This window comes from Phaethon lepturus, unplaced genomic scaffold (genome assembly GCF_000687285.1).
Source record: "Phaethon lepturus isolate BGI_N335 unplaced genomic scaffold, ASM68728v1 scaffold6115, whole genome shotgun sequence".
Classification (NCBI taxonomy): Eukaryota; Metazoa; Chordata; class Aves; order Phaethontiformes; family Phaethontidae; genus Phaethon; species Phaethon lepturus.
Genome location: NW_010538249.1, coordinates 38150 through 64182, shown reverse-complemented (window position 1 = coordinate 64182; position 26033 = coordinate 38150). Strand labels below are relative to the sequence as shown.

Genomic DNA, 26033 nt, shown 5'->3' with positions numbered 1-26033 from the left:
AAATGATGTTGCAATATTTGTCAGTCACCACTAGCAACTGACTTTGGATTTATTCTCCTCTCTCGTTTTGGGAGGAATGGATGGCAAAGCAGTACTTCAGAGATAAAGTCATACTTCGTCTCTAAAGTACTGCTTTTTCCTACTGTTTGGTGGTTGGGGTTTTTTGTTTGTTTCTTCGGGGTTTTTTGGGTTTTTTCTTCTGCTGGCAATTAAACTGGTAGACAAATATCTGACCTTACTGGAAGATTTAGGCAACCCTCATGTTTTGAAGTCTCCCTTGTTTGCTAAAGAAAACTTGAATGTTGCAATTTTCCCAATTCTGAGAATACAACCTTCTGTGAATTAACAGTTCACAGAAGCTGCAATTATGTATTTTGGGGGAGGAAAAGGTGGGAGGGGAAAAAAAGAAGTGAAGAAGATATTCAAAGAAGTCTCAGAATTGTCTGTAGCCCTCACCAGACACGTGGGGATGAGAAGTGGACACAATTTCTAATACGAGGGCTGTGACAGTTGATTTCTCCACACAGAAAAAAGGAGTTATATTATACCACAAGGTAGACTGAACAGCAGTCCAGTTTATAGTTCAAGTGGATTGGGAGCTTCCAGAAAAATCTTTTGCGTCAAACCTTTACTACTATTGCCACCATGTGGTGAAATCTGACAAAAGGCTCCTCTAGCTGCCACAAAATATATTCATTATGATTTGCCTCATATCAGTTGTATTTGGAGAAATTGAGAGACCTACATTTTTAACAATGACAGGAATTACAATCTTTATTTTGCCTCCTCGGAAAAAAACTTTGCATTGGACACAGCAAGCTCCTTCGTGTTTTAATTCACAGTACCTGCAGTAAACTTACGCAAAAGGTGTTCCCATTTTCATCTGAACCTGAGCTCTGGGGACAAGGGACCCTCCAGCTTTCCTGTGATATTCCCCGCCTCTTCCTAAGTGTCTCAGGCTGTCAGTAATCCCCCTCTAACCAGCGAGGTCATGGGTACTGCGACAAAAAAATGTGTTTCCACCTGGGAGAACTCCCCTAACCTACTTTTCCTGAGGACGCAGATGGACGCAGCAAGCGGCCCTTCCTCTGCTAACCCCCTGGCACCGTCGTGGGGACTTGTAACTGGGCTGGAGAGCTTAAGCTGATGTAATAACCCCCATCACACGCAACACTGCGGTGTGCTGCTTGCATGAAAAGACTTGGATAAAAGGTAACCCGATGGGACAGAAACCACAGGGCAATTCTGGTAGCTGTCTTGTGGAGCTCTACTTTGCTTCCCCTTAAAATAAATCTAATAGAGATTTTTCAGAGTGGAGAAGAGTAGCCAGATCCCTTACTACCAATGCAAACCTACAGGACATTTTTTTTAAGGTCACAAAGGCTGTGTTTTGGTTATTTCTGCAGATTGCCTAGTATTTTAACCAGTGCGTTAGAGAATCCTCCTACAATGTACGTCCCAGTTGGTCTGTCATGCCCGTTTCCCCTCCGGTCTATGAAACATATTTTAGCAGATAAAACAATTATCAATCACTTGGTCCATACTTATCCCCATGCCATTTTCCTTCCACTTAATCTTGGCCTCTGTTCTGCCTTTTTTTCCTTAGTCATTTAAAGCAGCCTGGTTTCAAACATTTAAACTGGGGTGCCAGTTTTGCCTTTCTCCCTTTGTGTGGCTGAGAGCCTGTCCTAAGAGCGAGGGTAAGAGCAGGGATTGTGGCCAGTGCCCATATTTGCCTGGGATACGGGTTATGTCTCAGAAAAAACCTTTCATCTAACGAATCTGACGTCCCTACCCCTACAGGTGGTCTAATGCATCTGCATTTGGCCCCATTGACAAGGCAAATTTATTGAAGCCTATTTCCAATACAGGTTCTGTTTAATGGTTCCTTAGGTTTTTGTGAGTGGGAACTGAGTGTCTACAGTTAGTCACCCTACGTGCCCGTCAGAGTCCACTCATAGAAGTGAGCACTTAGGGTACCATTCAGCTGACCCAGTTGAGAAAGCTGCATCAACAGAGACAAGTCATGCTGAGACAGCAATGAGTACCTTGACCACATCTTGCTGGGTAGCAAGGGAAACCCAAAGGACAATTTTGCATGTAGACACCATACAGAAGCATATATCTCCCTGCATGCAGTCCACTGCAATGAGCCCCGGCTTCAGTCAGCCTTATCCTCCCCTCCGTTGTGAGGGACATCACTGCAAATCTTGGCTGCTTCAACTTTGGCTTAACTCAGACCAGACCAGACCACGCCGAAGCTGCCTGGCCCTCGTCTGAACAAAGAACTCCTGCAGGCGTCAGCCAAGGATGGCTCCTGGGCTGCGACGTCCCTGCCCGCTGTGGGAACAGCCTGTCCCCTCACTGCCAGACAGCTCCAGTGACTGCCCTCCTTCCCTCTTCAGAAGTTCAGCATGTCGGAGAGGAGACCCTGATTAATAGACATGGGGCATGAAGGACCTGTGGTGGTTCTGAGGCCAAACTGGGAAAAAGCAAGCAAAGATGGGGGAGAAGCTGGTTGAAGTGAGAGAAGCTTGTGGAAATTTTTGAATGAAATGAAGTAAAATACCCCCTCTTCCTCAAAATATTTAATTTTGGTTAACCAGGCGTGGTTTTTCTGACTGAAAATGCAGTGTTGTCTTTCATTTTCAGGCTATTTATCCTTGTCAAGGCTTGTGAAGTAATTTTTATGAAAAGAAAACCACTGTTCGCAGAACAAGAAGTCAAGGAGTTTAACTTTGTGAAGAATCGAAATATGAACTGCAAAGGTTTTCAGAATAAAACATTTCATATAAGAAACATTGAAAGAATCTATTTCATCAAAATTATTCCCTTGCTTTTATTCCTTTTATTTTTTTTACTGAAAGATTTCAGAACAGTTCTTGTCCTATATTTTATTTTTTACTTGCTGAAAAGATAGTAATTGACTTGTTTGTAAGAAGAATAGATTGGGAGGGTTTAAACCCTCCCATCCTTTAAACAGGCAGATGTCTGTGTAATAGATGGTTATAGGTGCAAAAGAATAGGCTACGGGGAGAAGAAAACCTCTGCACAATCCCGTATCTACCTGTCGGTTGACGTGTGCTGTCAGCCATGCACCGCGGCTACTGCAACAACCTTTTTCCGTGGTGGCTCATTCATCTGGTTTAGAGCTGCTGACCATTTCCCAGCCACAGCAGGTGGCTCACCCCCATCCTAACGCGCAGCCCTTTGGCCAGAGAGTTGCTCTCCTGCCCTCACCTTCCCCTTGCCTGATGACTCCAGCGGTGCCTTTTTTATGACTCATGTTGCTACTTCTGCCAACCAGCAATTGCGCTTCTGCCCGAATCGGCTCCCCACCCCCAAAGCCTGGGGTGCGGGGTTGAATGTTTTTCATTTTATTTTATCAAGTGTATCCATGGAACCCTCTGAGTACTTACAACAACCACAAAACCCCATCAATTTACCGAGAAAGCCTGCCACAAGTCTCGTCAAAAGATAATAGGGCTTTAATCACAGCAAGACTCACCCTTTTGAACTGCACTCTTGAGCAAAATGTACATGAGGCAAACACAGTCTTTGGCACATCTACATGGAAAAACTTCGGAGCTTGGCCTCCCGAGAGTGAGTCTGAGCTCTTGCTCTGTCAGTCTGATGGGATTTTTACTACAAGTTTTTTGGGGTTTTTTTTTTGGTTGCTCCGTTGTTGGGAGAGCGGGAATCTCTAATTGCCAGATACCAAACTGTGTATGATATTATTGAGCAGTCAATGAAAAAACATGTTTCCCTTTCTATACATGGTAATGAGAGAGCTATTGCTTTCTCCAAGCTTTAGGTAGTCTTCTTTAGCCTGGATTTAGGTAATGATGACAGTTGTTGAGGTTCATGATGGAAACGCAAGTCTAGATTCTCAGCTAGGAAAAAGTTCCTTGTAATTAACGGCAGTTTTATCCCAGGATCTCAGTAGCGTTGACCAGGCTAAAGATACTGTTCTCAGCAAGGAAAGCCGCTTGTAATGATTTTAGCAGCTATTCCAGCTGAAATAACATTAGGGCTTTCTTTTTCCTCTTTACGAGCTGAACTTCAGCAGCGTGGCTCCAGCATCTTCCCTTCCAGTGTAATTCACCCTGTTTTTTCTGTAAATATCTTTACATATTAATATTAGAGGCAAAAAGTATGTTAAACTAACATTAAGGGTTCAATGCCAGTAAAAACAAAACAAAACAAAACAAAATCAGCGTTGAAACGATTACTTGACTTTAAACTCACTGTTTGTTTCTGGCAGAGCACCAAAGCATATGATTACCAAGGTCACGCACTTTGATGAAGTTCCCTGGCACAGTGGGAGAGTTAAAATAATGTATCGTAGTTCCTTTTGCTGTGGGGTAATATTACAAACATTGTTTATTTGGTATCCCTCCTGCTTCCAGACATCTCCACTTCAGACTAGGAAGGAATCAGCTCTCACGAGGTAAATAAATAGGGTCAAAGCTGGTGAGGTGTTGGGATGTGAACTGGGTGAATGTTTGTGGCCAAATAATTTATTAACAAAAAAGAAAAAAATGTGAATGTGAATGCCTCTGACAGGCTTGCAAATTAAATCAAATTTCTCAGGTGCTTCAGCCAAGAGAAGATGATAGCTAACAGTAATTCAAAATACTAATTCATAATGCTCCAATCTTTACTTTGCAAGGTTCTCAAGATGAAGTTTTGCTTTGCTTTGATTCCAACATTTTTGTTGGAACTTTTGTTTTGAGGTGGATCTAAACATGCTTGTGCTTCAAGGAGAGAAGAATAATGGAAATTACATATTTCATGGTTGATTTTCACTTGGAATGTTTTGTTCGAGCAAAAGATAAGATTTTTTTTCAGTTCCAGATTGCGCATGTTAAAAAATCAGGTGGAACATCATCTTGCAGGGCTGATCAGAGACATGAAGTACCTACTTACAATTTTGTATGTCAGTCCTGCTGCCCAGAGGGGATAGTCCTGGACGTCTGGTGGGTGGGCACTTTCCCAGATAATTTCCCTCAGATAATGTCGATCCACTGCTTTGGGAAATTACTCTCTGTTACCTGCTGTTCAAAGCTGGAGGTGTGGTGCTCTTTGCTTGTAGATATTCATTCCCTGGTACTTCTTGAGAAAGCACATTTGCTAACCAAGGACCAGTGCCTGGGGTCTTCATGACATTTCTCCAGTATCCTGCTTGGTTGTGGCATCCTCAAACCTTCCAGCTCTTTGGATCTCAATGCCAACCTCACTGTATTTGATATATAAAAATGCCCCAGCTCCTGGAGCTGAGTCATCATGTGACAGTTTCAGCTTTTCATTACGAGAACATCATTTTCAACCCTTGGGATTTATGAGAAACAAAACTCGCTCAGTATGTCCCAAGTCACCTCTCATGCTCAGAAGCCAGATGGCAAATGGAGAAAACCCAAAATGTGGAGAAGGTGTTGACCTAGGAATAAGGGTTTGAAAAAAAAAAATGGTATTTTAACCAGGTTTTGGATTTGATTCTTGAAGTGTTGGATGCTGTAAGGCAGGCAACACTCCATCCTTCCCCTGGCTGTTCCCTGCATGATCTTCACTACACCTAATGAGATACCGGTGGTTTGCCTGGAAGCGGCTGCCTTTCAGCAGCCTTTCCTGGTTTTCTAGTTTGTTGAAAGGTGCTAGAACGCACCTTAGCATAGTTAATTTATAATTGTTATTGTCTGTCATGGTATCTTTGTTTATAGTTGATTAAAGCTTTTGGTTAGGGCAGCTGAATTCATACAAGCAGCTCTTGGCTGCTCTACATTAAAGTGAGGCCAATATTTATGGAAAACAGAACATGGCAAAAAACTTGGGGGTTTGTGGTTACTACAGAATGCCCCCATTGTTTTCTTCACTGGTGTGCTTCCTTCACCACTTGCCTTCAATGGCCAGGTTTGGGGTTTTTTTCTTGACAGAATGGCTCTCCAAAACCATTGTTTTCTGATTAATATCACAATCTGACAGCACTTTGGATGGATAGATGGAGCGGATCTTCTCTCTGCTGCTTAAAAACACCCAGCCCTGAAATCCCCACGCTGCTCCCTTTCAGGTGAACGGTGCTGCGAGCCAGCTGCTTTGCATACAGTCAAAATCAAAACCAAGAGCCTGGGAGGAATAAGGAGCGTTCAGCCTGTCCCAGGGGAGAAGATAGCATCCTCAAACCTAGTTTTTTCCTGGCTGGAGCTTTGCCTTTCTTTGCATTTGCCTTGCAGATCTGGGGAGGAGCAGGAGATGGTGTCCCGGCTCCGGGAGGATCACAGGAGAAGGGTGCCTGCGAGGTGTCACGCTGGGGGCTTGACGTGGGACCTGTGGCTTCTGCCACCTCTCCATGTTGGGTAAGGGAGATGGTGGATGCCCCAAGTGGCCCTCTCTGGAGATACTTCCCCTTGAGGACCACGGTGGGCTTTGCCCGGTTTGTGTTCATACGCGGCTGGGGTTTGCCGCAGGCTCATGAGAGGGGTTGGGTGCGCGCGCGTCCACCACACACAGCATGCAAGTGGTGTCCCCTTCCTCCAGCCGGCTCCCACCGCTTGCCCTCTGCTCTGGCACCAAACCCACGTCCCTTTCTATCCCACAGACCCCCAGGCTGACTCAAAACCCAAACACAGCAAATGCAAACTAGCAACGCGGAGTGACCCCGAGAGCCCGAACGGGGGCCCTGCTTTTAATCAGAGGATTAGTCTGAAGGAGGAGGAGAGATCCATGCAGCTCTCCTAATTTTAACCATAGTTAGCGCCTAATTAATGAAACATTTAACTTGTCTGGGACATGGGCTTGGTGGGGGGAGAGAGACCCCAGGCCAATCGGCGCTGATGTATTCTGTTTCTCTTGCACTGAGGCAGAGCATTTCTAAGTGATGTGTGTGTGATTGCTTCCAGATTTACGATTACTTCCATCCTTTTAATGCTGGATTAAAAAAAAAAAATACTCCAAAGAAGTCGGTTTGGCTTAATCTAATTTTCTCATGTGAAAGAGTTTGTAGACCAGATGACCCCAAACAATGGGAGAGTTTGTCTCAGCCTGGCTGTTCTTGCTGCAGGCAACCTTCCTCTCTGCTGCCCTCCTGTAACCAAATGTGACAACTGTCCCTTATTTATTCCTGTCACTCTGCGCCGGGACGTCAGCGCTGCTGCCTTAACCAGGTTGCAGCACAGGCATGTGATGAGCACGTTACAGCAGATGAGGCTGGATGACCAAAACTAGACTGAGTCAGAATTTTTTCTCCACTAAATAGCAAATTTTGGAAACTGTCTATGAGGTTAGCCAGGGGTTAAGGGACGCGACCTTGGACCAGTTAAAATACAGATGAACTCAAGAGCTTTTAAAACACATCTAACTGAATTGTATCATAAGTACCTCAGTTCAGACAGCTTCCCTTAGCTGGAAAACAGTGTTTCACCCAAATTGTTGCTGAGAGGTTTCTATGAGGACTTCTTGGCTGGCAAGGAAAGAAAGGTCTTCAGTGTCTCGGGCTTGTATCTGGGAAAAGAAAGCCTGAGGTGTGGGAAGGCTCCAGTAAGCTCTGCTAACAGCGAAGATGATCTCCTCTGCCAAGATGTGACCCTATTAGCATATGGGAATTAGTTTAAAACAGAAACTAAAACATTTATAGGGCTTAAGAATGGGATACATGTCCTGCCCCCTCCCTTTAATTCGTTCCACATTATTTATTGTGTGTTCCTTGGTTTTCATGCAGTATCTCTGACATCTAAATTTGGGAAAGGGATCCTGCTCCCTGTCCTAAATTCAGATGTGCAGAAAGGGACTGGACCTCAGTGTTGTGGTGCCCTCTCACACCTCGTCTGAATTTGGCCTTTGGTAGATGTCATCAGCAGTGGAGGGGAAATATTATCTCAGAGAAAAGAATGAGCAAATAGAAAGAAAAAAAAGATCCAAGTTGTTTTTAATTCCCAATGAATAATTTAGATCCAGTTCAACTCTTCTGTGATCAGGCTATATAAAAGAAATAGGGAATTAGCAGTCCTCCCCCTCCTAGCTTCTGTGTCTCTGTGTTCTGTTCTCTTTCCTTTGTGGGGTTTTTGTGTTTTTTTTCTTTGTTCATTGATTTATTTAATATAGAAAATAATTAGCCTAGACAGAGGAATGCATGGTTTCTTCTAAAGGGAAAATGTTCTGGATATTTGTATTCAGCCATCCCAAGATGATGGCAGCAGGGCAAAACCCAGCGTTACTCTTATTGTCACACGTGGCTGATGCTGGTGTTGCCACACCATATAAAACTTGATGTGAGGAGTTCTGCACATAATTAAATGGCACCACAGCAGACCAGGTTCAGCAAAGTAGGCGATATGACTCTAGCGTGAGATTGATAGGAGGACTAGATCATGGACAACTGTCTGGTTTATTTATACAGTTCCTTTTTCTTTACAAGCGGTCAGATGTAAGCAATATATAGGGTACAGAACCTTACAGGAGGTATCTACACTTCCTAGTCTTGATCTGGCAAATCCAAGGGTTTGAATCAGTGCCAGAGAAATCAAGGAAACAATTTTCCAAAAATGGAAAAAAAAAAAAAAAAAAGCAAAACAAAGGAAAAGTCCAGTGACATTTAACTTGGAAAATGTCACGGAAGCATCACAGTGATCAAAATATTTCAACTGAGATGATCCGGGGATGAAGATGTAGAGGAAGGAATTTTTCATCATCTTGGGCTGACTGCTATGAAAGTCTGATTACACATGTCGGTGGTCAATCAAACTCATTGCCAAGGTGTAGAGATGCAGCTCAGTTCCCAGTGGGGCACTCCTCTCCCCACCTAGAAGGGGACCTGAACCTCTGCGGACTTTCTTGCCCTGTTGATGTTATCCTTGCCATTTGCACTGGCCCACAGGACAAGAACATGGCCATGATAACTGGCAAGAGAGCTGACCTCTCTATTTCATCTGCATGACAGTCAGATTGTAGGGAGGATTCCCAGAAGTTGGTGGTTTCAGAGGTCCCTCCAATGCTCTTTATTATTCATGTCCTTGAGATTTACCCTAGCCACACACCCTTTTGTGTTTGTCTCTGTAGTTTATTTTTCAATCCTTCCAATTAGCATATGAGTGAATGACATTGTGATTATTAATATGATTTTCATTTATTTCCAGAGACAATAGCCATGTGAATCAGCAGGGCTCCACTAATCTACACTGAAGATTTCAGAGTTGTTGAAGCTAGTTTAAAAGGCATGGGAACCAGTGGCTGTGGAGTAGCTCATTATAGACTCATTAAGATTCCATCCTTGAAGGTGAGGACTATTGAGCATCTGATTAAAGCGCTGCATATAAACATGGCAAATGTAGCTCAAAAATCTGTGAATTGTAATCTTACATTAAAAGAAAAAGCCAATAATAAAAGAAAGCCCCAGACAGAGCGTGGACAGAGAGATGGACTTAGGTTAGCATAGAGATTTGCTCTTCCCAGCAAAATATGTCGTAATGTTTATCAGAACGCCTTTCCGGCGTGTGGATCTGCGGTTCATGTTTGACCGCATTGCTTCAGATTACAAAGACATTTTTTCCGCTTCCTTCTGAGGACAAAATGCAGAGCCGGGGGAGTTGGTTGGAGGTCAGGGTGGTCTTAATCTCCTTCTGCATCTTTTCTCCTCTGCCCTCTTCTGAGGACCTAATTTAGATACCCACGGCAGACTGTCCCCAGGGCTTAGTGGATGTCAGCACCGTGCAGATCTCCCACCCTGCTTGCAGAGCCACAGCACGACGTTGGAGCACATCACCCTCTGTCCCCATACTCTCTGCCTTTTCGCCAGCCCTTTCAGCCTTGAGCTGCTGCGGCAGGGCAGAAGCAGAAGATGCAGCCAACTGAGCTTGAGGATATCGCCTTTAATTGCTGCCCTCTCATCTAGGTGTCCAACCCGTGCCCGTCGTGGCCTGTGGACAACAGGACAACCCGTGCCAAGGACAGCAGGAGCTGCTGGGGGGGTTTCACACATGTCCTGGAATTTCCCACCTAAAACGTCAAATATAGGCCAAGATCTGTTGGAGGTAAGCGAAACACTACCGAAATGCCTCCTTACATTCATGAGGCGTTTGCAAGCAAATACAAAAACGAGGTAAGGAAAGAATGTGTTTTCTCTCGCGGTAATCTGCGTCCACAGAGAGAGGGAGACAGACAATAAAATCTCCTTTTTCATGTTGGTCAGGCAGTGGCTCAGAGCCTGAAGCCGTACAGGGTTAACCGGCATATCCGCACGGGCAGGTGCTGCCTGGCCCGTCGCCATTGCTGAGCTCCCAAGAGTCCCCTTGCCGCAGAACGAAGAACTTTTGGGGCATTTTTAAATCGGCCGAGTCTTGTGTCCTTACACGTCTTAATCTCGCTGGAAGCATTCTCGGTACCTGTTTGCATCAATGCCCTTCAGGAATTTTGGGGAAAACATTCCCACTGTTCGCTCTGCTGAATTAGGCAGAAGAAAAGGATTGTGATCTACCTGACTGCCTTCGAAAATACTGCTCCCACGGACTTCTTGCAGCGATTACCCTGCTAAACTGTGTCGTCTGTGGTTCTCGCTAAGAAAGAAATGCGACACGAAGATTGAGCCAGGGACTCTGGAGTTTTGGAGGCTACCCCCAGCTTTGGCAGCCTTCAGCAGCCTGCCCACCCAAGTGACAGCTAGTGAAAAAGCTCGATAGCTTCCATTTTTGGCCAATAGCAACCTGGGAGTGATGCTCCTGTTCTTGAGGACTTTCTTTTGCTATTTCCTTGGATAGATAAAGCTAGAAAGGTTGGTTTTATTTGTTTACATTCTGGTGACCTGATTCTCATTTGCACTGAGTGAAGAATTCCCTGGCCCCACATTGCTTTCATGAAGAGTAGTGGAAAGAAACGTTTCCCTGAGTGACCGTAATGATCTTTTCCTTGCTGTTTTGGCATCAGTTACTGTGTCCCATTCTGATCTAATTTGTGGCATTTCCTCCTCATATTTGTTGTTTTATATTATATATTTAAATATGATGTATCCATAATACGGAAAATATGTTCTATACTTCCGAGCACATTTATACAAAGGCTAATTCTTATGCTGTAATTTGAAAAACATGAATCACAAACAAAAATTAAAAGGAACAACTGCCTTAAACATATTTAAGGTAATGGCATACTTTCAGGAAAAACAAAAGTGCATTCATTTTCATACTAAATCAGATGTACCCTGGAAGAAGATCTGGATATTAATATCTACTTATTTTAAAATCAGTGATATATCATAACTTAAACAGAATGAGGTAATCAATCTTTATACAGTTATATAAATAAAACAAACTACTTAATTTGTTTTAAGTTACAAAGAACCGGACTCCTAACAGGAATCGAGTGCATTTGTGAATTTATGTAACAAACATATCACTACCAACACCAAATTACACCTCAATCAATGTTAAAAGGCATCTGACATTTCCCTTTGATTTATGGATTAACCTTTACAGTTAATACAGTCTAGCATTTATTGTTTTCATCAGTTTGCGGTTTGGTAGCAACCCCAGAGCCCATTGCAGGGAACTGGCTAAATTAATAGCCTTTCCCACCATGATCAAACAACTAATGAAAAAGCTCTTTTTTTGCACAGTTGGTGGATGCTAATATTTAAACAAACAAAACAAACCTTTATGAAGGACAAATGAGTCTTGGGTCCCGAGTCTGCTCAGTAAAGTTATTTATCTGGGGAAACTAAGGTGCACCTATTGACTGGGGTTAAACCTGGCTAAAATGTAATGTATTAAAACCAAAGTGACATGGAAGCAGTCCTGAAGTGGCAGCCAGAGGAATAAATTTTATTTCAGGATCAATCTGCAGGCAAAAAATAGAAAGTTTGCATACCTCGTTGTCTGAGTCGTTCTCTCTTTGGCATGGAGAAGATTGGGGAAAAAAAATTACAGGTAGTTTTGCCAAGTTCTGCTCCCATTAATACTGTTCAGATGCTGAGGGATTATGTATTAGAATGACAAAGCATTAAGCAATTATCTGCATCACTTTGTGGAAATAATTCAAATACAAAAGAGCTTTCTTGAATAAAGCATAACACTGCCTTAAAATAACCCATCTAGTCCTCCAAATTACCCTGATTGAGGACTAATTATTTTAACAAGGAAAACATTACGCAACTTAAACTGATTTTAGTGATGAAAAGTCCGTTAACTGGGGAGTTTTCATTTCAAGCATAATTTTACACACATTTAATCAACATGAAATTCCAATTAACTTTTGCATTGCAAGCAAAAGGGGATTAGCACCTGGCTGAGCATAACACAGTCTGGCTCCACATAAGCCGTGGGGAAGATATGACACGCTTGCCCAATTGCCAGGTACACTCATCCACCACGTCATCATGACCAAAGACAGACTGAGACTAAGGGCTTTGAGAAAACTGATAGATTTGGTTACATTTGTACAACTCTTCTTAATTTCTCTTATTTTTGTCCTAGACGCCTCATGGTAGCAGTGAAATTTCTACTCTGTCCCATTTGGAGGAAGGAAATGTGCACTAAGAAAAGTCACTCTCATCGTATTTTGGCATTTTCAGCATGCTTCCTCACTTGCTGAAATATTAATTTTGCTTAAGGTTCACAGGTTTCCAAGCCTTAAAAGTCAGGGTTCATTATAGCTAAGCTTTTTTTTTGAATTGGAAACATCTGGCATTGCAAAGAGACAGAACGGCCTATACTCCTTCCTTATTACAGTTTATAGTGGCCCCAACAGATGCTGCCTTACATCTTCAGCAGTGGTTGCAGGTGGAGGATCTCCGTAATTACGGTGCAGTTTTATCTGTTTTATTCACACTCACAGCTAGTTTCCGCTGCAGCTTAGTCATGCAAAGCCCCAGGGACTTCTGAAGGACAGAGAAGGGCAGCGCTCATTAGTAAAACCTCTTTTCTCACAAGTCACACAGGCAAGTAAATAGAAAAAAAAAACGAACCCAACCAACTTCCCTACTTCTGCTGAACTTTTCCGCTGAAAAGGTTGGCCTGTCGAGGAGCCACGATCCATGACAATCCACTTTTTCTCAGCCTCTGCGTAACGGACGGCCATGGATCATTACTTCAGGATGGCACTGGGACTGGGTTTGTAGCAAATGCTAAGTTACAAGCTTGTTTTGGCCTGGGAAAATTCTCTGAAGGCAAAACCAAAGCTCTCTTCTTGTCAAGCCTGTATAATTGGGATGTTGAATACTCTGAGCCTCCAAAGAGTGTTGGGAATATCACAAGAAGAGCGAAGTTGGATTCTCCAGGAGATTTTGCATCCAGGGAGCATTCACTTATTTTGGCAAACTTATTTTAAGCTCCTGCGTGGATTCCCTGGGTTTGAACAAACATCCTGTCAGTATAGACATCCTTTGACGAGAGTAGTTCAGTAACTCGTTGCAATACCGCTGTCGCCAGTGCTAGAGACTGCTCTTGAGATTATGGGGCCTCTGCTCATTTTTACTGCCAGCAGAAGTTTTGGGGGTTTTTGGTGGGCATTTTCGGAAAGAACCGGCTGTAAAATGCTTCTAGTTACTGTAATGGCACAAGGCTTGCAAGTGCAGGTGGCAGCGTGACCTAAAGTGTGATGCAAGTTGGAAAGTTTCTTTCATTTAGCTGGAGACATGGGTATGCTTCACCTCATCTTGAAAATGAGCAACAAGAAGATTATTTTTAAGAAGTAACAACATTTCCAAGCCTTGTAACCCAATCCCAGTTTTCTTTGTGGGGTTTTTTTTTTTTTTGGTTCTTAAAATTCCCACTCCTGGAGTCATGTGGAAGTGGGAGAGCTGGTAGTTTTTACACATTTATGCCCGACTCAGTCTTCTGCAAAACCGAGCTGTGGCAACTGGTCAGTGCAGGATGGATGAAATGTTCGAGCACTAGAGAAGATTAAAACAGAGACAGGAGAGGTGACAGCAGATGAAGATAATGTAGAAGGTCAATAACATAAGCTTGCTGATGTAGTATGTTTCTAACAAAATGCTTTGCAAAGGTAAACTCTCTGTACTGCCTTGCAAATGGGGATGCGGAGACACAGAGACGTAAAATGACTTGCCCGAAGGCATCGCCCATGCTGGAGACAAAATAGACCTGAATCTCTGGAGCCAGAAGGTTTTCTTCTTAGGCTATTCCGGAGAAAAGGCTGAAATACAGAAACAAACAAAAATATTTTCTTGGCTGTAGTTTAAAAAAGAAATATAGAATTTCCTGCTATCTTGAACGTGTGCATTATAATCAGAGTATGGTTAAATCTAATATAGGAGTCCATGTGCCACCACCAGCAATACTCCTTTTGTAATTGCCTCCAGCTATTGGTACTAGTAGTTCAGATTGCAATTTCCTTGTACCGTATGTCAATATTACTGGATCACAAGCGAGGAAACAGGAAGCCTGATAATCAATTTCAGTAGCTGTACAGTCATTTAGCTTGCGAGTTCAGCAGTTGGAAAAATTTTGAACTTCAGCTCCAGTAATTGCAACCCAGAATTAAGACAGAGATATCAATTTCATATGTGCTGTACATGTGCCCACGTGTCTGTAGAGCCCAGTACACAGAAAACTCACTTGCTAATAGGAATATTCCTTACAGGAATAAATCGCAGTTGGGTTTGCAGCTCAGCTATAGTCTTCACTCTCCAAATTCAGCTTATGCTGTTGTCATGGTATAAATTGTTCAGATTCAGCCAGACTTAGGAGTAAAGAAAAAAGTTCCTATACATTAAGGTATATTCATTTCTTCTCTCTGAAATTAGTGTCTGGTGTTAAGTAGCAAGTTACAGCTTTATGATGCTGTAGCACAGACCTGCCATGGTTATTCATTTTGTCTCACAAATCATCCACTAAAAGAAGAATTGAGCCTCTTCTTAAATAAACCTCTGTCAAACAAGGAGTGTTTCAGGTGAGAGCGCTTCGTTAGAGAACCTCCTCTGCCAGTCAGTGCCCGTGGACATGCTGGTGGTACCCACACCTAGCTCCACCACTTGTTCCCATCATGGGTGGCGATGGTGCATGGCCTGCACAGCACTTGGGCAGCAAATGTCTCACGAGAAGATCCTACACTGTTTTCAACCATGCAAAATGTACAACCATTTTCCCCCAAGGAACTAAGACCAATTAAGATTTAGGAGGTGGTCTCCAGAGATGAGGTGGTCTGCTCCTCGCACATCTTCCCCAGCGGCCCTGTGTCCCTTCTGCTGTCACCTGATGGGAAGAGACTTGGGAGAGAGCAGGTTGCTGGGAGGGACGATTGCCTAGGAGCAGTTCATGTGGCTTGTTCCCTCCATCCACTCCTGGGAGAGAAGTCAGGTGAGACTGGGATAAGGGAAGGTCTTCAAGGTATACATGTCCTGGGTGGCAAAAATCGTCCCAGATGTCTTTATAAAACAACAACCATTCCTGCGGAAAATATGTGTTTCCCATCCCAGATATGAGGTTCCCTTAAAGGCAAGGGGGATCTTTTGTAGTAAATAGCTCCACCTCGGCCATGTGAAGGTAAGCGTGCATTGGCAGAGGATGGAGATCCTTTGGCAGCAGTCCTTCCTTTGTGTAGCTGAAGCTATGTGTGCTTGGAGCACAAGTCTTACGAGGAGCAGCTGAGGGAACTGGGGGTGTTCAGTCTGGAGAAGAGGAGGCTGAGGGGAGACCTTATCGCTCTCTACAACTACCTGAAAGTGGGTTGTGGCGAGATGGGTGTTGGTCTCTTCTCCCAAGTAACCAGCGATAGGACAAGAGGAAATGGCCTCAAGTTGCGCCAGGGGAGGTTTAGATTGGATATTAGGAAAAATTTCTTCACTGAGAGGGTGGTCAGGCATTGGCACAGGCTGCCCAGGGAGGTGGTGGAGTCGCCATCTCTGGAAGTGTTCAAAAAACACGTGGATGTGGCACTTCAGGACATGGTTTAGGGGGCGTAGTGGCGTTGGGTTAATGGTTGGACTTGATGATCTTGAAGGTCTTTTCCAACCTTAGTGATTCTGTGATTCTGTGAAGTTGGAAATCAGGCAGGTTCCCCGAGCAACCTGCCGCCCTGGGGGGCTACTTGCCTTCCCACAGCGGCCAGCCCTGATTTCAGCTCTTTCCGAGCCGCTCCCCCAAGCACGGGTGAGGACCAGCAGTGAGGAAGCGCTGGAAGAATGACCGAATGGGGCCCCCTCCTCTGTTTGCCTGACCCTCCCATCCTGGTTTGGCGTGGGAGCAGGCTGCTGCTGCCTTTGGCTCATTTCTTCTCTGGTTGACAAGGAATCTGTTGTCTCTTCTCCCACCTCCGCTAATCCCTTTGGAAGTGCACGCCTGGCTGTGTGCTTTCCACCTGGTCTAGTCTTGTCTCGGTTTCATGCACTGGGAAGCAGAAAGAGCCAAGCTTCCTCTTGACTTCAGGATCAGAACCTAAATGGGATTCAAATGTTGCTGGTTGAATTTTAAAATGTTGTTTTCCATGACATGATTATGTGACCTACCTTTGTTTATTATAAATCTAATACCACAAGTTACAGTTCAATGAATTCACATTTTATTTGAAATTTTTGTCTGAAGTAGCCTAGAGCTCTTCAAGAAACAATTGCACAAAACCATATGAGAGCTGCTAATTTATAATCTGCAGCATCACAGCACAACTAGCTTTTCATTTGGTTAAAAGGAAATGGTTACTTAAAACAACAAAGAAAACCATGTGTCCATAGTTTATATTAAATCCCCTTGGTATTTATTAGGGATACACAATGTATCATCTTGAAAATATTTATTTTCCTGTAATTTCAACAACAGCAAAACAAAATAGAAAGTAATACAGTGCCAGCCCTTTGCCAAACTGTAGCAGATGCTGGGACAGTTTTCTGTTGAAAGAAAATTTGAGATCCCAAGTCTGGGCATTAGCTTAGTGTAACTTGTTTATGTGAGTGTGTACACCAGCCCCAGAACAGAGGTGCTCTCACACAACGTGCAAACATCTTTGCACCGGGAATCTCACCCCAGATGCCAACATCTGGTTCTGCTGTGTTCAGCCCTTGGGCTTTGGGGAAGTTCTTCCCTTTTTGGACACATTTCCCATTGAATTCAGGAAGTATTTTATCTGGCTGAAAGACAAAGAAACCTGTGGAAACAAGCTGCTATTTTGTCTTGAGACGACACCAAGTAACTGCTATAAGGTATTTAGTTTTATCTGCGGTCCACATGGCCTTTAATCTGATTAATCTCTGGTCCTGGCAACATAAAATGAAGCTTTGGTCCCTTGAACCCAATGGAAAAACTGCCATTCATTTCATGAGAGTCAGGGTTCAGCCCACGGAGCCCGTCCCAGATGCTCCAATGCAGAGCAATGTTGTGGGCTGATTAGTACTGAAATGCCTCCCAGGGCTTGATAATAGCTCGTATAGCCCTCAGCCTCGGAAAGGCTTAATCGCAAAACACAGCTCATTGCACCTGTTTATTCTCCACATCCACTTGTATGGAAAGTACTGCTTCTTTTTCTCAGTCTCAGAGAGGCTATGCTGGAAGAAGAGGACGGCAGCAGAGGATGCTGGCTGCAGTCAATACTAGCACAGCGTTATGCCTCAAGGCAAAGAGGGGAAGACGGGGAGCAATTTTGTTGTAGGAATAAATATCTGTGGCATGAAACCCCAAAAAGGATTTTCAGCTAGAGCTGCTTGGGACAGATGGCTAATGGTCAGCGGAGCCTTTGGGCTCAAGAGGGAAGTTGATTCTATCCTAATTTTTTTCCTGGACAAAGGAAAACATGACAATGTTCACCATTAGCAGCTATGGAAACTGCAGCTTCAGGGGGACAATTAGTTCCGTCTACATGGGGCTGTAAGGCCAAGTGCTAGAACTAACAAAAGGTTTTAACGACTGAGGGAAAAAGTAGCATTCTTGTAGCTGTGCAAATTTTAGGAAGCTTAGGGTTTTTTTAATTAGAACCACTGATATTACTATGAAAATTGAACTTCCAAGCCTATTAAGTCTTCACCTCATCATCAACAAAGACCTAAGAGGGAGCAGCTTTTGTGCAGAACAGTTTGTGGAGCTGTAGCAATGAGCAAGCTGCACTGAGCTGCACCATACAGGCTGACAAGTCAAACAGCATTTTGGTATCTTATTTCCAACCTGCTCAGAGAAAGACAAGACGGTATGTGCTTAATGTAAACGCTGATGATGGAGACCGGCAGCTCAATTCCGAAGTGCAAAACTTTTTTCTGAAATACTCCAGCTGAACAACCACCCCCAAAGGAGGAAAGGTTGCTCCTGTTGCTGCACACTGCCGACCCCTGCTATGCAGTGACAATGAACACACAGAGGAACACTCATGACAAAAAGAAAGTTGGTTGGGCTTACTGCAACTTCTAGTTTTCTTCTCTGACAGTACTCTGCAAGTGCTATTTTCAGTTTCATAGTTATGGTCAGAACATGGTATGTTTTGATTCCTAATTTAGCCTGTTTATCCTGAGAGATTCCAGGATCTTCATTTGAAAGATAAATTCAAACCTTGTTTTTCCTTTGCAGCGCACATTCCATAACAAAAACATTGCATGCCATACTTCGTTACAGGGCTTGGAAAACCTTCACGACCATAAATTTAGGAACTTGTGGAACACAATGGACTTCGGGATGGAAACAAGCCAGTTGGCCTATCTGGTCAGGTCCATCCCTTCTGTTTGAATTAACAGCTGGATTTCACAGTGGGAGAAATCCGGCAGTTCTTTCTCAGGCAAAATTCTCACAGTTAGATTTGCCTCCAACCGTTGTAGCTAGGGTGGGAGGGAGCACAACTTACTTTGTTATTTTATGTTAGCGCTCTGGGTAAAAAAATTCCAGTGCAAGTTCCATAGGACTTGGACCTACCCTGTTCTTTAATTTAATGACCCTAAGTGCAACAAGAAAGACGTTCCCAGTAAAACAGAGACAGAGGATATGTACTAGGTTCTTTGTGCATTGCAGTGCATGTGGTACCCATGTTCTGGAGAAGGCAATTAGAAGATGGATGCCAAGCCAAAATAAAGAGGCAGGACTGTTTGCTGCTCTAAGAATTCTACCTAGGAGCTGAGTTGCTGGCACAATTTGGCAGACTGTGAGTAGAGATGTTGGGTATAATATGCAAAAGTCAGTTTCACTCATGCTATTTCAATTCCAAAAGTAATTTTACCAAACTTAATGGACTTGCAAGGATTTACACCCGCACAGCATGGGGAAGAATGGGTGCCAGAGGAGACAGAGAGGGGAGAGGCCAGCTGGAATGACCAGCATAGGATTTCCACGTCTTATGTTTGGGATCTGAAGTGCTGATCATGGACAGGGGTTTGTGTTACGCTGCCAAAGGTGAAGATTTAAAGCCCTGTTTGTTTAGGGGCATGTGGGCTGGGTTCCCTCTTTTGCCTGAACGTGGGTGTGGTGGGACACTGGGGAGATGCTGCCCTTGATTTACGGTACAGAGACTTGATACACAACCCCAAGGGCCCTTGCACTGTACCATTTGCAGAGTCCCAACCAGCTCTGTGCTACTGGAAGACATGTAGCAGAGCTTTTTCCCCAAGGCTTGTCCCTCCAAACCCCTTTCCCTCCTGGTGTGTCTCCTCTATTGGTAGAGAGTGGAGGGGACACACAAGATTTGGATCCGAACAGGCAATTGCTACCCAAAAGGAAAAACCCTCTGTGACTAGAAAATGGTGCAAAAATCTCAATTCAACTTCAAGGGAGCATGCAGATTGCTCTGCAAGGTAGCTGAGGACCAACCTGCCGTGTGGCTGAGAAAGGTTGTGGCAGCACAAGCGACTAGACGGAGCACAACAAAGCAAAGGCATGGGGAGAGCCGGCTCTCCAGCGTGGCTTGACCTTCCAATGCTCCTTGAACACAGCTTCTGTTTATATGGGGAGTTAATGGGTCTCAACTAATAAGATTATCTGATTGGCAGAAAAATTTGGCAAAAAACTTGGCATTACTGATAAAGAAAATGTTTGTTTTCAGCTATCGTAATTTGCATTACTGCTCCCATAATGAGGAGGAGGATCGGCTGAGGGAGGGGTCCCCGTAGGTGAGGTCAGCCACTGGCCTGCATTGGGTGTTATCCAGCCTCTCTTCATGGGTGGTGGAGAAAAAAAGTGCTGCATCCTTGCCCAAGTACTTTGAATTTCATTCTGAGGCAGAGCATCATCTTGCTGTGCAAAAAACACTTCTATGACACCAACGACAAAAGCCTAAGAAATTACATCGTTAGAAGTCAAATTGCTGCAGAATAACCTGGCGTAGCGCCATCAAAATCTTTGGTTTATCACAGAAGCCTTCCTTTAAAAGGATAAATACACAAAACACCCCAGGGTCCCTCAATGAAGCCGAGCCTAGCTTCGCCCCAGAAAGAAACCTTTCATCTTTCCTTTGCAAAGGTATTTATGATCCTAAAAGGAGAGGACAAAAGGCCTGTTCTCCCCCCGCCTTGCCCACCAGCCTGGCAGGGAGGAGCTGCTCTCCCACGCCCGCCTCCTGCTTCATCCCGGGCTTGGGGCAGGCAGTGTCAGGCCCCAAGGGAAGCACCTCTTTTGGGGTGAGGAGATCCACGGCTCATTCTGGGTCTTCTCTTTGCAGCCGGGAAGACCCCTCGAGGTGAGGAATTGAGCCGAACACCAGTACCTGTTCTCACTGTGGCTGCTGGGCTCAGCCCAAGCAGCCCGTTGATGGCCTTGGTGGGGTCAGTGCCCTGCACCGCGCAGCCCTGGCTTCAGCCCAGCTTTCCGCCCAGGAACCGAACCAGCTACGTCTGGAGAATACGCACCTGCTTCAGCACAGGGCAAAGAGGGATGTTCCTGCGAGTTTTGCTTTTTTCTTTGGTTACGGCTTTATGTAAGTGGCTGACAGGCTGTGATGGAGCTGAAGAAATAGCTCTAGACTCAGAGTGCAGGGATAAAAAGAAAAAAGCCTAGACTTTTTCCCCCCTTCCCTGAGAAAAGGTAATTTACGTAAATTTATCCACGGCCAGCATACGGCGATAGCTCACAACTTTGTTAATGGAAACCTGGTGATCCATAACACTTGTGTGGGAGACATTTGCTCGGGGGTAATACAATATTAATGTTAATATCAATGATCGATCAGAGGATTTGCAAGAAAGGCATAAAGTATTTAATTATAATTACATTGGGAATGGCTTTGTAATGGCTACGACATTTGAATAAGGTCACGTCTAGCCCTCACCCCTGTTATGTTGTTCTATATTAAATGCCATTCACTTTAAGTGCTGGAAACCTTTCTGGAGTCGTCAGAATATAATATACTGGGTAAATTGAAATATGTCCCTTCATTTTTTGAAATATGATTGATATCCTTTGCAAAACAAATGTTAACACCTATTTGTACACAAATTTCTTTGATTATATGTTAGGGAAGCTCAAGTATGACAGTCTCTCCTAGCAGGCACTTTACTGTGAGCAAAGGACATGGCTGTTTGTGAATATTAATTCAACTTACTGAAAACGGTTTTAGATCCCTGCTGTAAATCCACCCTGGTGTATTTCTGCTTTTCCTAATATTTATCCAATATTGCCATAACTGTATCTCCCTCGGTCTCAGCAGCCCACTGTATTCACCTGGGTAAGGTGTACGCTTAGCCCGAACTTTTGCTGTCATTGAGTTACCTCTTCCTCACAGCATTAACGAAGAACACATAGGAAGGATCATATTCACACATTTCACAGCAAAAAATATATATTTCAAATATATGGCAGGTGTCTACTATAACCATCAGCCTAGCAGCAGCATTGCCATGTTTAAAACAATCAAGAAAAAAATCTGCATATAAAGCATGACTATATAACTGTAGATAGGATCCTAGAGGTGCACACGTACCAACACACGTGTGAGCGCATGCATACACTGACGTACTACAGGAGGACATGCTCTTCCCACACCTATTTACTACTGAGCATAAATACTAAAGGAGCAAATTCTCATCCCTCTTCAAACGAGAATCCATCTGCCCAGTGACCCCAGAGGTTTTCTTCTTTTTGTAATGTCAATGTAAACAGCAGATCAATCAGGTCTGATGAGTCAAATTTTGCTTTCAGGTAATCACCCAGAATAACCATTGATTCACAGAGAATTGAAAGCTCCCATTTGAAGGCAGAATTTGGTCACAACAAATCATCCCTTCCAAGTGTGGAAGACATGCAGTGATGTAACTGGCACGATTTTCCATTTTGTCTTTTCCGAAGAAGAAGCAAAGACTTTTGCATGCTATGGAAATGCCTGAAGATAGCAAGTTTTATAGTTTTTTAAAAAATGAGCATTTATTACCAATCAGTGTGAAATAGCACTGCTGGTAAATTTTAAGTATATGGCAGGAGTTTCAGCATCATGCCAACATATATCATGCATTTTTACAACATATAAGTGCAGTGATATTGCTCCCTTTCTCAATAACAATATATAAGAATATATAGTATAAATGTACAGTATATATTAAACACAATGTAAAATAACTTAGTGAAATGTCAAAGCTTCTGCATAAAAATTCAAGTCATGCCTGAGCATACCTCTAGCACAATTTTGCTTAATCTTATCTCGTATACCTTCATTTACCTTCGGTTCATGTTGCAAAGATAATTTTATATCTCTGTATATAATTGCTTAAAACCACCAGAATCCTTGTCTTTTTTTCTTTTATCTGCAGTAGGTGAAGACTGTAGTAGCCAAGCCAAAACCAAGATTTTGTGGAGTCTTTACTAATGCTGCCGTTAAGTACTGGGAAGCAATTCATCACGAACAAGTTGTATAAAAGCAAGTTCTTAAACGCTCGTTACGGTTCATCATTGTCCATCAGGTTCCGTCCTGAAATACCCCCCTGCATGTAAATGGTAATGAAACGGCTTTCCGTAGAAACGGAGCTCATGATCTAACATTGCTATCTGTAAATTTTTTATAAATCTCACCAGCTTTGCTGAAATCGTATCAAGCACCACTTTGGTAATTGCTTGCAAGAAGGATCAATGAAAAGCTGTTTAATAGGAATATAGAACTTGTCTCAAAGCAGGTGGGTGGAATTCTGGCTTTGGTCAACACTGATACAGCTTCTTGCAAAGCTGTGCCTCCCTCCACACTCGCTAAATGGAATATGCTCAAGGACTTTCCCGCAGCATCTCAGGAAGCTTTCTGATAGTACCTGGGGAGAGGTTTGGGTTTTTTTAAAACCAAGGCATAAAGAGGCCCCGTGGCTCTGTCACATTACCCCTCAAAGTCTACCAGAGTTCAACAGCTTTGCAATTACCCTTCTTGGAATTATTTTGAATACAACTTCACTTCAACAGTTTAAACAACTCTACCCTGAATATCAATAAAAATATACTTTAAACACTTATTAATTACTACATTTTCTAATTAATGATGAATTAAAGCTGCACAACAGTTTGAAACATGATCCTAAAAGAAAGAATAAGGGAAGACAGAGTGATTTTCTGTGATTCCTTTTAAGAAATCAAAGCCCCCCTCCCGCCCCGCTACATTCTCAGCCGGTGTAAATCGCCAGAATTACACTGTTTTAGATCAGCTTAAGTTCTGACCTATATACTTCAGTGGAATTAACCCTAATTTCCACCAGTGAAAGTGGACTCAAATTCACTTTGTCTTTAATAAAGCAACGGGTGATGAGCAAGTCTCTTTTCTCTGCTTGAGAAAGGAAATTCTTTGTGGTGTTAAATGATGTCCACGACAGTTTAGAAAACGAAGTTAGAATTTCATTAATTTCGGCAGAGTGAAAACTGATCTTGGTAACTGTTATTTATGCTTTAACCTTAGCGAAGTTCTTTGGGTGCAGACAGAGTGTCAGCTGGGGGATCGGTAACCCCTTCTGCGTGTTGCTCGGGGAGAAAACAAGGAGGCGGAGGCTGATTTTCAGTGACGTGAGGCTGCTGAATAGACAGCAACTCAGACTTTGTTACCACGGATAAATAACATCACATTGTCCAGAGCTGGAGATTAATTTGCTGGGCCTCCAGTAGATGATATTTATTTTCTTGCATATTATACTGAGATCTCAGGACAGGCAGAGGGTCGGGGGCTGAAAGAATGTAATCGATGCTGAACTTTATTTCAGAATCCGATTTTGCTAAGGAGGAATTGCTTAGGCTCTGTCTGTTGGTCATGCTGTTTGGAGCAAACCCACGAGGCTCCAGTAGTCTTGGTCCTGATTCAATTCTTTCGTGTTTTCTTTCAGAAGGGGAAATGTTGTGTAAAGCAGAGTCCATAGAAGACACATCGGGGGATGAAGGACTCTTCCCTCTGCTTAGTCTCTGCTCCTTATGTTCCCTTTTCACGTTCCTCCTCCGCCGCCTTCGCCTGTAATTCCCATTTTCAAAGAGATCCAGCATGGATTCGCATCCCGTTGCAAAGCTCCAATAGTTTCCTTTCCCCTTCTCATTCCCTTCTGTTCTGGGAACCTGTATTTATTTAAAGGCAGTTCAGTATTTGTGTGTGGTACAGATGCTGCTGCTGAACATCTGCATTCATTTACATTCAAGAATGGTGTAAACACATATGACAAGACTTTTAAGCCTATTCTCTTTCATTGTACGAATAGGATGTAAACTGCATCCTCCTCAGTTTGTTATCTAGGAGCAGGCATCAGACAAGGACATACTCTTTATCTCTATAATTGACAACTCAGATTTAAGTGATTTGCAGCTCAGCTGTTTGTTTCCCTTCTTTCCTAGTGATGAGATTATTCCTGCATATATTTATTTTAGACATGCACAGTGTATACGTAAACATACAGTTACTGACCTTACCTTTACAAAACAACTGTTAAGCGATAAGTTATGTCTGATGGAGTTCTGCCAGGCTCTTTGATTCGATCTGTAGTAAGGAAATTTCTTCATTATAAAGTCATAAATGCCAGAGAGGGTGACTTTATTTGAAGGACTTTGCTGGATGGCCATTGCAATTAAGGCAATGTAGCTGAAAAAAAGGAAAACTTGCTGTTACACCATCACCTCACTCACACACTCAGTTTTTAGGACCAGACGGGCACGCGTGCCTATATCCCGCTTCCAAAAGTTCTCCCAGCGGATCTGTGCCCTGACCCAACCCGTCCCAGGGATAAGCCCCAAGTGTGGTCCTGCCTCTCTGCCCCGGCTCCCGGGGGGTGCGCAGGCGTTACGTCCGGGCACCGGAGCCCTGACCAGGCTGGCTGCGCTGGTGGCACGCAGCCGAGAGTGCTCAGGTACGGGGGGTTAGAGGAAGATCACCCGCCTCTCAAACCCGCCAGAGAAGTTTCTCTGGGCTGGAAGGCTGCAGTGAGGCAGGGCAGGCTCAGAGGCACTGCCACCGGAGACCCTGCCTGCTCGTGGAGAGGACCTTCACCGCCCCGCGAACGTCCGCGCCGCGCATCTTCCCGCGGCACCGGGGGTTATCCGCACCCGATTCACCCGTTGGCACCTTACACATTTAATTTCCCTTCTCCCCGGGCTCCTGGGGGTCAGAGGAGACCATCAGAGGTCTGGTGGCTCAACAGCACGCCGGAGCTGCTGTGACCCCGCGCAGGAGGAGACGAATCGTGGACACTTCAAACACAGAGAGGCAGCGAAATGTGCCCACGGCCGTGCCTGGCAGGGCCAGCCCCACTGCGCACACCTGGGGAGAGGTCCCCGCTCCCCCGAGAGCTGTGATCCCGCTATCCCGGAGCTCAGACACCTCCCCAGGGCTGGGGGGCTTGGAAAAACTTCACCTTACCTGTACGCTGGTCTGGTGAATTTTTTCTCCTCATCGGAACTACAGGTAGGATAATCATCCCCGTCGTAGTTAAAGCAGTTGTAGGGGTACTGCGTGTTGTCGAACATCGTCCGGCTCCTCGCTCGGCTCCTGTGGAGTGAGAGAGATGGAGTGATGTTTCTCAGGGCTTGGACTCCCTCCTCCCTTCTTCCCTCCCCTCTGTCTGTCTCGTTCCCTCTCTCCCCCCTCCTCACGCTCCCTCTCCTCCGTGCACACACTCTCTATGATGGGGTGGGGATTGTTTTTGCAATTCTCGCGTCCCAGACAGCTCGTCTGTCAGGATATTATTTGGGGGGCGGGGG

At 44.1% G+C, this 26033-nt stretch overlaps 1 protein-coding gene across 1 annotated transcript; it reads right to left on the bottom strand.

Moving 5' to 3' along the window:
* Positions 1–23918: 23918 nt before the first annotated feature.
* LOC104620488 (forkhead box protein I1c) lies at positions 23919–25799 on the bottom strand. Its single transcript, XM_010286724.1, has 3 exons — positions 25693–25799; positions 24750–24918; positions 23919–24401 (listed from the first exon to the last, which is right to left on the bottom strand). The coding sequence occupies exons 1-3, from the start codon at positions 25797–25799 to the stop codon at positions 23919–23921; spliced, it is 759 nt and encodes a 252-aa protein (XP_010285026.1).
* Between the last annotated feature and the right edge of the window lie 234 nt (positions 25800–26033).